This window comes from Enhydra lutris, unplaced genomic scaffold, assembly GCF_002288905.1.
Source record: "Enhydra lutris kenyoni isolate GAN:26980312 unplaced genomic scaffold, ASM228890v2 scaffoldscaffold93, whole genome shotgun sequence".
Lineage (NCBI taxonomy): Eukaryota > Metazoa > Chordata > Mammalia > Carnivora > Mustelidae > Enhydra > Enhydra lutris.
The window spans coordinates 3,308,708-3,324,197 of NW_019154177.1; the positions used below are offsets into that span (position 1 = coordinate 3,308,708).

The following is a 15,490-nucleotide window of genomic DNA, read 5'->3' on the forward strand; positions in this document are numbered from 1 at the left end:
ACACACATCTCCTTGAGAAGGCCCCTAGCCAATGGTAGTTGCTCAGGGTGGGAAATGGAAATTTTGTTGGTTCCTATATATCTGAATATCTGCCAGTATTATTTTATTTATTTAAAAAGTTCTATTTATTTATTTGAGATAGAGTGTGAGAGAGAGCATAAGCAGGGGCAGGAGCAGAAGGAGAGGGAGAAGCAGACTCCTCACTGAGCAGGGAGCCCAATGAGGACTCGATCCCAGGACTCTGGGATTATGACCTGGGCCGAAGGCAAACGCTTAACCTGCTGAACCACCCAGGCGCCCGTATCTTCTGCTTTTAGAACCCGTTCTCCACATAGTATGCAAAATCAGAAACTGACTTGGGTAAGTTTATGCGTTTGTTTTTTGATAGCTTGCTGATTTTTTTTTTTTTTCTCTCCATGGGTTTAATTATTATATGATATGGATCCAACAACAGTGTGTTAGATCATTATAGGCATTAGTATTTTGGGCAGATTTTTAAATTCAGAGTGTACTTTCTCACCAGAATGCACTAACTACAAAGTATACTATAAGGATATGAACATGTGCCTATGAACTAAAAATGAAAGTCTACGTTTAATTTTCTAAAATAATTTTGTTATTCTGTATCTATTACATTTTGCAACTGTGTTCAGGTGCAGCAGGGATGCTCTGAAAAACCAGTTTACTCTTTCTAATAGATTTCCGTTTTTAGTGCTAGTTGTAACACCCAAACACGGCTATATATAAATATTTACTTAGATGTAGCTACAGTTCATCTTACTTATAGTAACAATCAGTTTGATATGGTGTTGGGTTTTTTTTTTTTTTAAGATTTTATTTATTTATTTGAGAGGGAGAGAATGAGGGAGCGAGAGAGGCACGAGAGGGTTAAGGTCAGAGGGAGACGCAGACTCCCCACCAAGCAGGGAGCCCAATGCGGGACTCCAGGATCATGACCTGAGCTAAAGGCAGTTGCTTAACCAACTGAGCCACCCAGGAGCCCTCGTGTGGTGGTTTTGAATCAAGACAGTATAAGGAGAGACGCCTGGGTGGCTCAGTCGGTTAGGCATCTGCCTTTGGCTCAGATCATGATCCCAGGGTTCTGGGATCGAGTCCTGCATCGGCCTCCTTGCTCAGCAGGGAGCCTGCTTCTCCCTCTGCCTGCCACTCTGCCTGCTTGTGCTCTCTCTCTCTCTAATAAATACAATCTTTAAAAGAAAAAATAGAAATCAGGAGTTTGTGAATATCTAAGAAAAAAATTAGGAAAAAAGGGATCGGGGGAAGGGTTAGCCCTGTGATGGGTATTAAGGAGGACACAGATTGCATGGAGCACTGGGTATTATACACAAACAAGAAATCATGGAACGCTACATCAAAAACCAATGATGGACTGTACGGTGACCAACACAACATTAAAAAAAAAAAACCTATTAAAAAACAAACAAAACGGTATGACCTTAAAATCCTAGAAGTTAAAGGGCAGTTTCACGGAGGAAAAGTTTGCAGCATGGGAGGAGTGAGTGGATTTCAGTCAATAAGCATGCATTTCAGAATTCGAAATGCATTCTCTAAGCTGGCACCAGGACTGCGTTGGGCAGGAGGACATTTGCTACTGGCTGGGTTACGCAGCTTTATAAACTGTGCTCCTTGGAGTTCTCTGCTTGCTATTCTGAAAGATATTTGAGTTTTGCACCCAAGATGATCTCCAAAACCAACCAGTCCTTTTTAGGTATCAAGATGGGAGATTCATTTGAATCCATGCCTTCAGAGATGTAGGAGCCAATCAGGAAAAACATGGATTCTTTTATTAAAATCCCAGCTTCCTCTACACGATGCCAAGCAGCACTGAATTACGGGACTGCCATACAGCCTTTCCTTTATTCTTTCCATCACCCCGGGCCATGGGGAAAAAAAAATATATCTTTTGTCCTTATTTTCACAAGTTACCACATGGTTTGGAACCTGCAGGGCTATTTCTGAAACTCCATTGGTGCGTGCCAGAAAAATCCCCTTTAACACACACAGTTGAATGGAACATAGTTTTGAGATGTTAATTCCCATTTATTGCATAAAAAAGATATTTAACACACAAAGGAAATGTCTAACTTAGAGCAAGCTCCAATTTTTGAGACAAACATCAGGGAGCCTGAGGCCACATGCTTTAAAACCAATCCGTTAGCAAATGTTTACTGAACACCTATTTTGCACAAGTTTCTGTTGAGGCTTAAAAGTCTGAGATAAAGTTCTGTCCTCAAATTGCCCACAGCCTAGTTGGTTGGACCGACAACCCCAAACCCAGGAACCAATGCAGTAAAACCAGTCAAATACACAAGCAGTGAAAGAACGCACAGTATGGTTTGGGCTTACAGAGTATTTCAAGCAATATACTCTGCTGGTTTTGAATACGGGGATCACAGTGCCCTGAGATCCCCTGAAAATCTTCACACATTGGGCTCGATTGAAAACACAGGCAAAAATCAAATAGCATTCACGGGGGGGGGGGGGGGAAGCAAACAGTCTCAGAGAGTCAGTTTGTAGGAGTGGGGGTGGGAGAGGTTAGAAACGTAGCAAGGACCCCACTGGGACACGCCTGGCGGAGAGGGTGAAGATGACTCTTGCGGATCCAAGGTGGGCAGCAGTGATTAGAAGTAGGGGATCCCCCTTCCTTTCCTCCCTCCCCTCTTTCGTCCTTTAAAAAAAGAATCTGATTCGACAGAGCCCTTCCCAGCGGCCAGGAGAGAAAGCAGCAACTGAGGCGCTCCCAAGTGTTCCTGGCCGCTAAGTCGTCTCTCTGGGGGTGGGGGATGGGGGGTGGGGTCTGGGAAAGTCGAGGGAGCGGGGCCAGGTAGGACCAGAGCTACCGGCGGCCCTACTCCGGCTTCTGGGAACGCGGCTCAGCGAGCTCTCCGACTGCGCTCCCGGGGTTAAAGGAGATGCCGCCACGAGTGAAAGGCTTTTCCCAAAGCGCTCTCGCAATTCCAAGGTCTCGAGATTGCCAACACCGGCTGCGGGGCGCCGGCTGCGCGCAGAAAAAAGTGCCTTCTCCCCGTATGGCTAGTGTTTCCAGGTCTCGTCTAGCTCCTGCTCACCAGAAATAGAAAATTAATCACGCCGATGAAAAGCAGCACGTCCCGGGGAGGGCTGAGAAAGGAAAGTGCGGAGAAGGGTCCCAGACAGAACGAGCTTCCGCGCGGACGGGCCTGCGGAATCTGCAGGCATCTGCAGTCTCCCATCCTCGCGCTCCCTCGGGCCGCCGGGAGGTGGGGACGCGGCCCCGGGAAGCCCGGGCGCACCCGGCTCGCCTCCGTCGCAGCCAGCAGATGGCTCCCGGGCTCGCGCTCCCTCGCTCCCTCACCCCCTCTCCAGACGCAGGGCCGGGGCGGCGGCGGAGGGAGGCTGCGAGGAGGGGCGCCCGCCTGCCCGCCGCCGCCGCAGCCCCCCTCCCCGGGTGCGCCCTGCGGGGCGCGGGAGGCCGGCCGGGGACCCGTGCGGAGGCCGGCTCTCGCGAGGTGAGGAGGAGCGCAGGAGGCGGCGGAGGAGGAGACGCAGGAGGAGCAGGAGGAGGAGACGCAGGAGGAGTGGAGGAGGAGGACGCGGAGGAGGGCCCGAGCTGCCCCCGCCCAACCTCAGCCCGGCAGGGGCGCGAGGAAACCCTCGCCCCGCCGCGCCGCTCTCCCCGCCCTCTGCGCTCGCCTTCCGCCTTCACCTAGGGCAGTAGGTGCGGCGCGGCGCGGGGCGGCGGGAGGTGGCCGCGGCCGGAGCAGCGCCGCCGGGAGCCGGGAGCCCGAGCCGCCGCCGCCGGAATCCCCGGGTCTCCGCGCCGCCGCCGGGAACTGCGCCGAGGCGACATGTAGCAGCGGCCGCAGCCGACCCACCTCCTATTTACAACTCTTTTTTTTTTTTTTTTTTTTTTTTTTTTTTGGAGGGGCGGGGGGGCGAGGCAAAATCGTATCTCCGCCCTCGCTTTCTTGCCTCCTCCCGGGCGCAAGCCGCATCTGCCTCTAAAAACTGAGGGGCTCGGGGGCGGGCGGGCGGCCGTAAATCAGAGTTGGACCGGCACTGCCCCTGCGCCTGGAGGGCCACCATGACCGAGGAGAGCTCCGAGGTTCCCAGGGAGCTGACAGGTAAGAGTGGCGCGGCCGCGGGCTCGCCGCCTGCCCCGGCGCACCCCTCCCCGCCGCCCCCTGCCCTCCTCCGCCTTCCCGCAGGTCCCGCGAAGTCGCGGCGCCCCTCAGGTCGCCGCCGTGCTGGGCGGCGCGCCGGGAACTTTGCTCGCGTCTCGCCGCCCGGAAAGCCCAGTTCGGGGAGGGCGGCCGTGGGGGGCAGCGGGGGCCCCGGAGTCCGGGGCTCCTCCCCAGCCGCGACGGGGGTGGGGGCGGTCGCGGTGGGCGGAAGAGGGGGGCGGGCTGCCTCGGACTTGGAAGCTCTGGCGGCGAGGAGCACCCTTTGCAGAGACCAGCCCCCTGCCTCAAACTCGGGGAAGTCCGGGAAAGGCCCGCGCAGGGCCGGGGGGAGGGGGTGGCGAGCGCACAGTGGGTCGTCTCCGGCACCTGCCGGGCACTCCCCCCACCCTCGGGCGAGGTGCTCCTCCCACACGCAGACTCAGGGGAGGGGGCGCTAGTCGCGAGTGCGGACTGAGCCGGGCGAGGCGTGGCTTCGCCCAGCCCGCCGGGAGCGAAAGGGTTACCGAAGTGACGCACGCTCCGGCCGGCAAACTGAGGGTTAATGGTATGAGTTATTTTAATAATAATTAACCTACCGATTCTCCCCATCCCGAATCTCGGGGAACCTGTGTGCAGTACCCTATGCAAGGTGACCCGTTGTTTGAGCCCCTTGAGGTTTTTTTTGCTTTTTGTTTGTTTGTTTTGGTGTGTGTTGCGGGGGGCAGGAGGGCTTTATGTCTTGGGATTTAACTTAATTGCGCGTTGGGTTAAAATGGCAGAGTTAAAATGAGGTGGGGAGGAGCGTTCTGAAAACCCAGCGTTTAAGCGTGTGTGTATGTATAGCACATTGTATTTTAACAAGGTGTGTGTGTCTGCGCGCGCGTTTTGAGCCCTAGGGACCTGTATTCCTTCCTCTCCCATCCTTGGCACACTGCGCAGAAAGGTGCTGTTTAATCCGGGCTGACAGCGAGAGGAAGTTCTGCCTGCCCATTCATCTGCTCTTGAGAAATTTGCCCCTCGGTTTCTGTGTGCTCTTCCATTAGTGACCTAACTGAGCAGGTGACACTTGATGTGAAGAAGCTGTTGCTAGGTTTCTATGAAAGCTTCAGCTTTTGTGAAGTTAAAAACAAACAAACAAACAAAAAACCCACCACCACCAACAACACACCAAAAACCCAATCCTAACTTTTCACCCAAATTTAGGATATGAAGTTACCAGTCCCTTCCCCCACTCTGGCCTCTTCTCTCTCCCCAACCCTGTGGAGTAGTCTCCTGAGATAAAGCATCAGCTGCCTTTGCTGGAGTGAGTGGCCCATCCGGTTCTGGGAGGCTGAGATCTTCCCAGCACTCCACCCGGAAGAGGAAACCAATGCCCAGAGTCTGCAGATCCCTGTGGAGGTCCTGAGAAGGTCTGAGGGGGAGGGCTGGCCTCCCTGGCCAGGGGATAAGGATAGCTAAAGAGATGGGCAGATTTTTAACTTAGGTGACCTTGAGCTTGGTAATGAAAAGTTTAGGTAGTTACTCAGCCTAAAGAGAGAGGGAAGGGCTGGGAATAAGATACCTGGTTTATGTGAATGGTTCTCAAAATAAATCCTTTGGTATGTTTGAGAATTTGATTTCATCCTTCTCTAGGAATTTGTGTGTTTATTGAGTCTTGCGCAGTTCATATCCTTCAACGAGGTGACGCATGCTTTTGTGACATGCCTGGTCTGATTTTTCTGGGCCTTTAAATGGTCTAATTAGTCTGGGACCAGGGAAATTCCTGCACCTGCTCTTCTCTCATTTCAGGTGTTCATAGAGTTACACTTAGATCAGTTCAAAATGGCAACCGTGGGAAAACCTCGGTGTATTCCCTTAAGCTAATCACCGAAGACAATAAGAAAATGCAATTTGTATCTCTCTGATAATAAAAGAAATACAGGCTTTTTTTTTTTTAAGATTTTATTTATTTATTTGACAGACAGAGATCACAAGTAGGCAGAGAGGCAGGCAGAGAGAGAGGAGAAAGCAGGCTCCCTGCTGAACAGAGAGCCCAATGCGGGGCTCGATCCCAGGACCCTGGGATCATCACCTGAGCCAAAGGCAGAGGCTTTAACCCACTGAGCCACCCAGGCACCCCGAAATACAGGCTTTTTATAAAAAAGTTTAAATGCTAAGAAGAAGGAAATGACCATCTGTCAGCTGTGTTACCACTCCAGGATAGCTACTTTTAACCTTTTGGTGTATAACTTTCCTGTCCCTTTCCATGTGGGTATGTTCCCCCCCCCAAATTTATTTATTCTAGAGAAAGAGAGCCCAAGGGGGAGAGGCAGAAGGAGAGGGGGAAAGAATACCAAGCGGACTCCACACCCACTGTGGATCCTGACCTGGGCTGGTCCCCGCCACCCGAGATCACAACCCCACCAGAGCCAAAACCCGGAGTAGGGCGTTCAGCTGTCTGCACATCCAGGCGCCCCGCTTCAGTCTGTTTCTGATGTGACTTTCCCACATGTCTTTTTAGGGGAGGGAGGAGTAGCCTTTATCTGTTTTGAGCTCTTTTTTTTTTTTTTGACAGAGGGAGAGAGAGATCACAAGCAGGCAGAGAGGCAGACAGAGAGAGAGGGGGAAGCAGGCTCCCCGCGGAGCAGAGAACCCGACGCGGGGCTCGATCCCAGGACCCTGGGACCATGACCTGAGCCGAAGGCAGAGGCCTAACCCACTGAGCCACCCAGGAGCCCCTGTTTTGAGCTCTTGATAGAGAACTCCTAGCGCAGTGAGGTCCCCCCCATCCCCTTTTCTCCCCAAAGTCCCACCTGGTTGCTGGTTCTGACACGCCCTCCCCGCCCCCAAGCTGCACTTTTTCCTGTTTCCATTCTCTTCTCCATGAGGGCGAAGCGCTTCCTTCCTCACTCTTCTCTACCTCGGCAGCTCTAAACTTTTGTGGTGGGTTTGATTACCCCTTCATAAACATTTTTATGTACTTAAATACATACGTACTTCATTTAGCATGGATAATTTAAAACAGAAACTGGAATACATTGCAAATAGAAGTAAAAATTCTATTTTCTTTCCGCAGCTCAGTGGACGGCATTGCACACTATACTTTGGACTTTGGACTAGTGGTCTGTGTCCCACTCCTTTAAGATTCTGCTCAGGGGTCCCCTCCTCCCTGAAACTTTCAGGAATTTCCTTGTCCATGATCTCATGCTAGTGTGTGCGGATTTGCCTAGAGCTATTTGTCCAAGTTGTCTAGATTGTAAGCACCTGTGGGAGGCAGGGGCTGTCTGTGTCCCTGGGCCTGGTTGAACACTTGGCAAACAGGAGCTCTTCCTGTGTCCGTGTATTTCTTGAATATATGAATAAGCCAAGATGATTATAATATAGAATACAGAGCTTTGGGAGTATAGAGGAGGTTGCTATATATATATATATTTTTTTTTTTTTTTGAAGATTTTATTTATTTGACAGAGCAAGAATAGGAAAGAGAGGGAGCACAAGCAGGGGGAACGGCAGGCAGAGAGAGGAGGAGAGCATCCCAGGACCCTGGGATCACAACCTGAGCCAAAGGCAGACATTTAACCCACCAAGGCACCCAGGCACCCGAGGTTGCTATATTTTGTAGTAGAACGTAACCAGGAGACTAGTGAAAGGGCATCCCAGGAAAGAGAACAGTACACACCGAATCCTGGGGGTGTACAAGCTGGAGATGATAGGGATGATTGGATTGTTAAGTGTGTGTGCTTAGAAGTTAAACTGAAAAAAATATGGAAGACCTTGAGTGGTCTGCTACAGGGTTGGGCTTTATCCAAAAATGACAGCAACTCAAAGAGCGAGAGCGATGTGATCAGACCTGTGGTTTTTTGGAGGGTCCCTTTGGTGAGAGAGGGGACAGAGAGCTGATAGATGGGACATCATGAACTTGTCTTAAGAGATTCTGAGTCCTTGAATGCCGGGTCAAGCCCGGGGATCAGGAGCTGTTTAGGAGGTGGTTCTAGGAGAGTGGGTGACTGGCTTCCTGTCTGCTAGAAAACAAAATTTCCAGCTTCATTAGTGGCCACAGGAGTGGGAGGAGAATGAGTCTGATTTGAGACCTGTTCCATTTGGAGCACTCAGTTCCTGCCACCATCCAGATTTTGAAGTCCCCCCTGCTTTGCTCTTGATTCCTGCTTTCTCGTCGCCTTTGACCACTCTTTGGGGGTGTCGTGCTGTGATGCTTCCAGAAGACAGATGGCCAGGATCACCCTTCCCGGGCTAGATTGTCCAGTCTGGTTCTGGTTCTTTGCCATATTCCCCAACTGTGATGTCAGGCACCTAGAAATGGTACTGTTTCTTGGCCACTGTGATGGGCACAGAGGCTCCTGGGGGCCAGAGGTAACCAGCCAAGGGAGGTTACGAATTCTATTGTGCTTGTGGTCTGCATGCAGCACAACACTCCGTGGTACCGTCTGACGTGGCTTATGTTTTTTCTCGTATGTGCGTCTGTTTGCCCAGCAGGATTACGTCATGCCTTGCGTGAACTGGTATCGTGTCACAGGCTTTTATATTTGCCTCTGCATCTGAGAGCACAAGACAACACGCGTAGTAGGTGTTCATTGACTATGTGACCAATAACGGTCAGGCGTGTTAAAACAAGCTAAAAAAAAAAAAAAAGACAAGCCACAATGATAAAAAACAACCCAGAATACTCCTTCACATGTTCTCCCCTCTTCAGTGCTTTTTTTCTTATTAATAAAGGAATATAATGAAACTCTTCCCTTCTTTCAGAAAGCATAAAGGATGTTATTGGCAGAAAGATAAAAATTGCAGTGACGAAGAAAGTAAAGTTGGAAGTCAAGGGAGACAAAGTTGAAAACAAAGTGCTGGTAAGTATTCTCGTTTCTTAAAATGTTTGGAAGTGAAAGTGTTTTTCCTCTTCATTGTTTTGATTACTTCATTTCCATGCAACTCAAGTGCTGTGTTTCCTATTTTGCTGGAAAGTTCCAAGGACCGTTTTGTCCTGGATTAACTGGAATGTCTGCCCACTGAAAGGTAACAGTAGGATATTTACATTTTCAAGATTGAAGTTATGTCTTAAAATTGTCCCAGTCATCCACACTGAGGTCCTCTCCTGCAGCCGGTGTTCAGAGTATTCAATTTTGATATGAAATGGACTTTATAGTTACCCTTGCTGTGGCTGACTGTATGATTTCATTTGTGAGGACTTAGGGAGAAGGTTAAAGAATTCATCTCGTGTTGGTTTAACTGTGTAACTAAATGTTCTCAGATGTTACATCTGAGTCCGCCTCTAGGGGAAAGAGATACCTGTTGTTTCACGGGAACATTTGGTGTTTTAAAGGGAAATGCCTGGTGCAGGCAGTATCTGCTAGTGTTGACATCGGACTTGGGGTCCTCCCAGCATGTGGGGGAGCTGCCGGGGGCCCAGGAGTTGGACCACGTTGGGCACAGAGTTGGGGAGGCCATTTCAGTGACTGGACTGTAGCTTTAGAGAGGCGAAGAGCCCTTTGTGGTGTTTTATTGGCTTCTCGGTTGAGGTTGTGGCAAACCTAGATTTAGTCTTGGGGGAATACATGCTGTTTATGTTTTCAAGTTGGAAAGAATATTCTGTTTATCTTTTTATCAGTGGAAATTTTCAAGCATATGCAGAAGTAGAGATTAGCGTACTGAACCCCGTGTCTGTTCATCTAGCTTCAACAGGTTTTCGTGTTTCACTGATATTGTTGGTCTCCACACAGCACCGCCCCCCCGCCCCGGGGGTATTTTAAAACAACTTCCGAGCACCTGTCATTGAAAGAGAATCTTTTGAGTTTTCTGTTTCTTCAGTTGAATTTGCTGCAGAATCGCAAGTATCTTTCTGATAACATCTGTCTTGAGATCTTTTAGAATATCTGGCTGCCTTCCCCCGTAGATGGAAGGATTATGCTGTTGGTGGCCAGCGTCTCTTTCTCTGTGGTCTGTGTGTCCAAGGCAGGATGGCAGAGGACTTGAAGTGGGGAAACTTGACGGAGGGGCTTTGGCCCGGCGACAGAGTGTGTTCATGTAGCCTGCCTTGTTAGGGTGACCAAGAGCAGAAGCAATGGGGGCCATCATTCTGATTTATTTTGCTTTACTAAAGAGTGAATTTCCTTAGCATATATGTTACTTAATGTTATAGGATAGTGGTATCTTGGGGAGGTGGCAGTGGAGAGAGAAGACATTTTGTTTCTGCTGTTTAAAGCCAGTCTTGACATGGATGGATCCACTTTTGTCCAACTCAGTTGTCATTCTCAAGCAGCGTTTGTTACAACGGTCTGACCCGGTGCGTGGTATTATTTGGTATGGACCTTCGTCATCGTGCTAGGAATGAGCCCATGTTATGAGTGAAATCTATAACGTGAAAATAACAAAGACAAATTTAAATGTCCAGTGTAACAAAATTAGCACCATTTACAAATACTTACGATTAATAATGTTAAGGACTGCCCTGTATGCCCCCATCCTCCCAACGCCCCACACATCTCAACATAAGCTGGAGTTAAGATTGTCCCCAAATTATCCACATCTTTGCATGTAAGCCATTTATTTCCCCAAATCTGGAACCTAAGTGGTTTCTGATCGTTTTGGCATAAACTTGTTTTTGGCTGTTCCTTATATGCATGGACAGGAATTATTAATTAAAATACTCTGAGTCTGACAATCTTTTTTCTTTTTTTTTTTTTTTGTAAAGATTTTATTTATTTATTTGGCAGACAGATCACAAGTAGGCAAAGAGGCAGGCAGAGAGACAGAGAGGAGAAGCAGGATCCCCGCTGAGCAGAGAGCTCAATGTGGGGCTCAATCCCAGGACCCTGGGATCATGACCTGAGCGGAAGGCTGAGGCTTTAACCCACTGAGCCACCCAGGCGCCCCAGAGTCTGACAATCTTAATAGAAATATTCAGGTTGGAGCAAGGTGGTCAGTGACAAACTGACCTTCACGTTGTGATTTTGGAGTTTCTGGATCGAGAGAAATTGTTACTGAAATGAAAACACTGGGGTAATCTCTTTATAATGTTCACTTCTGACTTTCTTTGGCTGTCAGTCCACTAAATTGGTCATAAATGAATTGGCTTAGTACCTTCAGTGCATCTTGTTGGAATTTTACTTCCTTTCCCACAGTGCCTGTTCTTACCGTCCTTCCTTCTCCTAAGGCTGGGAGTGTGTGTTTTTTGTCCTTTCGTTCCTTCTTTTTACAGTTGGAGACTTGATACAATTTGTAGCTTATCTTTTGTGGAGGGTTTATCTTCATCTTCCTCTTTCTCATGGTCATAATAGCTAATAGTTATTGGACATTGACCGAGGGCTAGGCTCTCTGCTCAGCACTTAATTAGCTTAACACTTAATTAGTTCAGTCCCGCAGCGACTCTGTGTACATCTCTGCTCAGATTGTGACAGGCCAGATACGCTGCTTCAGGTCATTTACTAGTTAATGACAGAGCTGGAATTTGAACCCAGATCTGCCTCACTCAGAGCATATCGGTTTCACCATTATTTTTTTTTTAAAGATTCTATATACTTATTTGAGAGAGAGAGAGAGCTCAAGAGTTGGGGGAGGGGCTGAGGGAGAGGGAGAAGCAGACTCCCCGCTGAGCAGAGAGCCTGACGCTGGGCTCCATCCCAGGACCCTGGGATCATGACCTGCGCCGGAGGCAGACGCTTAACGACTGAGCCGCCCAGATGTCCCTGCTTCATCATTATTCTCAAAATAAAGAAAATGTCCTTTGGCTTGTTGTTCACTCTTTCATTCAATGATCAGGAAGATTTGGGCCTTGCGAGGATCAGGAATCCTCATGTTTATTTGGTGGATTGATGGACTTATGCACAATTTCCAGCCTGACCTAGCAGGTCCTGGGCGCCATGCCGAGTGCAGGTATGAGACTTCACGTATCCAGAGCCCGCAGTCTCGCTGGGGAGGGAGGCATGTCAGGGGGCCGTGCTCTCAGCCGGGCTGTGAGCAGGATGACTGGGGGGTCGTCATCACAGCATGTCCCAGACTCTGTCTCAGGCTGGCGCATCAGGGAAGAGTCCTAGAAGGAAGGGACCCCTAAGCTGACACCGGGAGGCTGAGTGGGAGTTGCCAAGGGGAGAGAGTAGAGACGCATTGTGGACCAAGGGAACAGAACAAGCCTGGAAGCTGGGCTGGGTTTCCGTGTTAGAGAAGCAGAAGCCACTGCAGAAGCAGGACTGGAGCAGGTGCCGCCTGGAGAGACCAGGCACAGCAGGGATGCCTTTCCTTGCCGTTGGGGTATTAGGTGCGACAGGGACTGGTTCAAGGGGTCTCACCACCTGTTTCTGATAACCTTGACGTGAACTTTATCCTCTGGTGTCCAGGGACGCAGCAGGGCTCAGAGGTGAGGGAGCTGGGCCCTGCAGTCACAGTCACAGCCCAGCTGCTTTATAACACTGCGAAGCTTCCGTTCCTTTCTCTAATGGGACAGGTGTGCAACAGGAGCTGTTTGTTCCCGGCTGCCTTGAAGATGAACAAGGCTACATTTTAACACGCTTGGTGCAGGGCCCAGCACAAGATAAACAGCCAGCAAATGATAAAGCAAGAGGAACCCAGAGAGCCTGCCTCGTTTCCTCAGTGGCACCGAAAATGCCGCTCCTGATGCCCGAGCATCTCCTACCTTTATCGAGTGGTTGGGCCTAGTTCACCATAAGGCCAAGGGGAATATTTATAGCTCCGTCTCCTTTTCAGCAGGATAGAGTGCAACTGATCAGATCTGAAATTCTGCAGGTAGGGCTCTGGTCCCATGGGATCAGGAATGCTAGGATGTGCGGGGGACAGAGAGGTCTGTGGTCACATACGTTTGGCAATCAGGGTGGTAGAGATAAACGAGTGTCTTTACCACCTGGCTTTTCAGAGCTGTTACTGCATCTATGGGCATGGGTGATTCCTAAGCATGAGCTGGAGTGTGCTGTCTTTCTCGATCTTATTTGGTCAGAGACCCTAATGACTATAGGTTAGGAAACCAGGGGGGAACAGACCTGAGCTGGAGCCTCTGGGGACAATTAAAGGGAAGATAGAAGGGGTTGGAACAGGCTGTCCATCCTTAGGATGGCTCTCCTAGGGTATGGTCCCCGGGCGCTGGACTTCTTATCTAAGCGGCAGGCAGGTTCACAGAAGATAATGTCGTCTGTTTCTGTAATACCCTCTCTCTTGTCCGTAGCGCATGTCATCGGGAAGTGATGCTGTCTTTGACTCGTACTCCATTTTCTCATTTGCTTGTTGAATCTTTAGCCAATTTTTGTAGTTCCTGGACTTTATTTTTTATTTATTGAAAGATTTTGTTTATTGATATGAGAGAGAGTGAATGAGAGTGAGTACAAGCTGGGGGAGCATCAGAGAGAGAGGGAGAAGCAGATTCCCCACTGAGCAGAGAGCCCGATGCGGGGCTGGATCCCAGGACCCTGGGATCATGACCTGAGCTAAAGGCAGATGCTTAACTGACTGAGCCACCCAGGTGGCCCGGTACCTGGACTTTTAAAACTGTTTTAATTAGTGCGTTTTTTAAATCAAGCTTTTCAGTTTGGGATCCCTGTATAGATTTACACGCGGTTGTAAAAAGTCACACAGATAAAGTACCCTTTATCCAGCTTCTCCTGTCTTGCAAAATCAGCGTGTGATACCACGTTCAGGATTCTGCCGTTGATGCTGTACGATGCTGAACATTCCCACCACCGCAAGGATTCCTCCTCCCGCCTCTCTGGGCCACACCCATGTACCCCCTTCTCGGACCCCTGGGGGCTGCTAATGTGTTCTTCGTTTTTAGAATTTTGTTCCTTCAAAAAATGTTATGTAAATGTAATCACCCAGTATATATATGCCTTTTGGGTTTTTTTTTTTTTCCCCACCTGAGATAATTTCCTAGACATTCCTCCTGGGTGTTGTGTGTAGCCATCATGTACCCCGGACCCCTACTGGGGATGATTCCATGGTCTGGATGTCTACTCACCTGTTGATGGACCTGTGGGTGGTTTTCTGTTTTGGGGTTATTTGGGGTTATTAGGAATAGAACTGAGATTGATACAAAGTTACAGACTTGGGTGTGAACACGCAGTTTCGTTTCTCCCTGATGAATGGCGAGGAGTGCAATTGCGGGTCTGTATTGGAATTGCCTGTTTAATTTTAGAAGAAGCTGTCAGCTGTTTTCCAGAGTGACTCTACCATGGGTAGTCACCAGTGACGTGTGAATAATCCCGTCTCTCCAAGTCTTTGACAGCATTTGGTATTGCCTGGACATTCTCATTTCTTTTTCTCTTTCTCTTTTCTTTTTCCTTTCCTTTTGAGGATAATGGTTGAAAGACAGATTCTGTCAGGAGGAAACAGGGTCCCCGGTACCTGCTCCCACCCACGCTTCTGGTGTTGCTGGCCTGGGGGGAAGGAATGTGGTCTCATCTCTCCTGGTGGTGGTTCTGAAGCGTGTGGAAAGGTCATCCCTGGTCTCAGCTTCATTTTTTTTCTGTTCCGTTTTGGAATTCGGGTTCTATCATCTTTGCCAGCCCCTGGTTCTTCCACACCCTTCGTCAAGTGGGCCAGCAGGAGGAAAGCAGGACTGCCTTTCTTCCTAGACTGAGGAGGCGGGAGAAACGGCATCACCAGTCTCTTAGAAACAGTTCATCCATTGTTCATTTATTTCCTTTTTGCAGAGTTTCTCCAGAATCTCTTTAATGCATTTTTTTAAAAACTTGACTATGGATTTGTAACTTTTGAGTCTCTTAATTAGGTTTGGTTAGAATTACTGTCAACTAATATTAAAAATGTTAAAAGGTATAAGGATGTTAGTTTCGGGGATGCATATCCCTAAAATATTTTGGTGGCGGTGCTGTCTTCCATTAACTCAAAATATAAACTCTACAACCACCTGTTTATTTTAAAAAGACATTCAGAGGGGGACTATCTCTCACCTAAAAGTTTTGCAGGTATCTGGTCCACTTAGTTGTGAAGGATTTTAAATCTCAGATATTCTCGGATCTGGAAAGCATTGTGCTTTGAGACAAGGCCACATTTATATCACGTGGCTGGTCTGTCTAACATTTTCCTGATTTCCTGGCCCCTCGTGCCTGACTCAGACCAGCAGTACGGCCCGTGGCACTGTTGCTTCTCAGACACATAGCCGTCCCGGAATTGGTATTCTGCGGCTCCGTCAGGCAACACCTGCCCTGGTCAATGGTGTCCAGGCTTTTTTTTTTTTTTTTAACCACTATTACCTTTATAAAGCACATTAATTTTCCAGAGATCCCATAAAGTAGACCTACTTTAGGACTCTGTTTTGCACATTTATAGTTGAATCCGAAATAGGATAAACCCAATCAGTGACCACAGCGAGGCTG

The 15,490-nt window shown here is 48.9% G+C and overlaps 1 protein-coding gene across 5 annotated transcripts in view; it reads left to right on the top strand.

Moving 5' to 3' along the window:
• The first annotated feature begins 4,021 nt into the window (after positions 1-4,021).
• LOC111138620 (capping protein regulator and myosin 1 linker 1) overlaps positions 4,022-15,490 on the top strand; it is a 300,609-nt gene continuing 289,140 nt past the window's right edge. For all 5 annotated transcript variants that reach the window (XM_022490645.1, XM_022490647.1, XM_022490648.1 and 2 more), the window contains exons 1-2: positions 4,022-4,124; positions 8,907-9,004. In XM_022490645.1, coding sequence (XP_022346353.1) covers positions 4,085-4,124; positions 8,907-9,004 — 138 coding nt within the window. In that variant the 5' untranslated portion in view covers positions 4,022-4,084. The remainder of the gene's footprint in view (positions 4,125-8,906; positions 9,005-15,490) is intronic.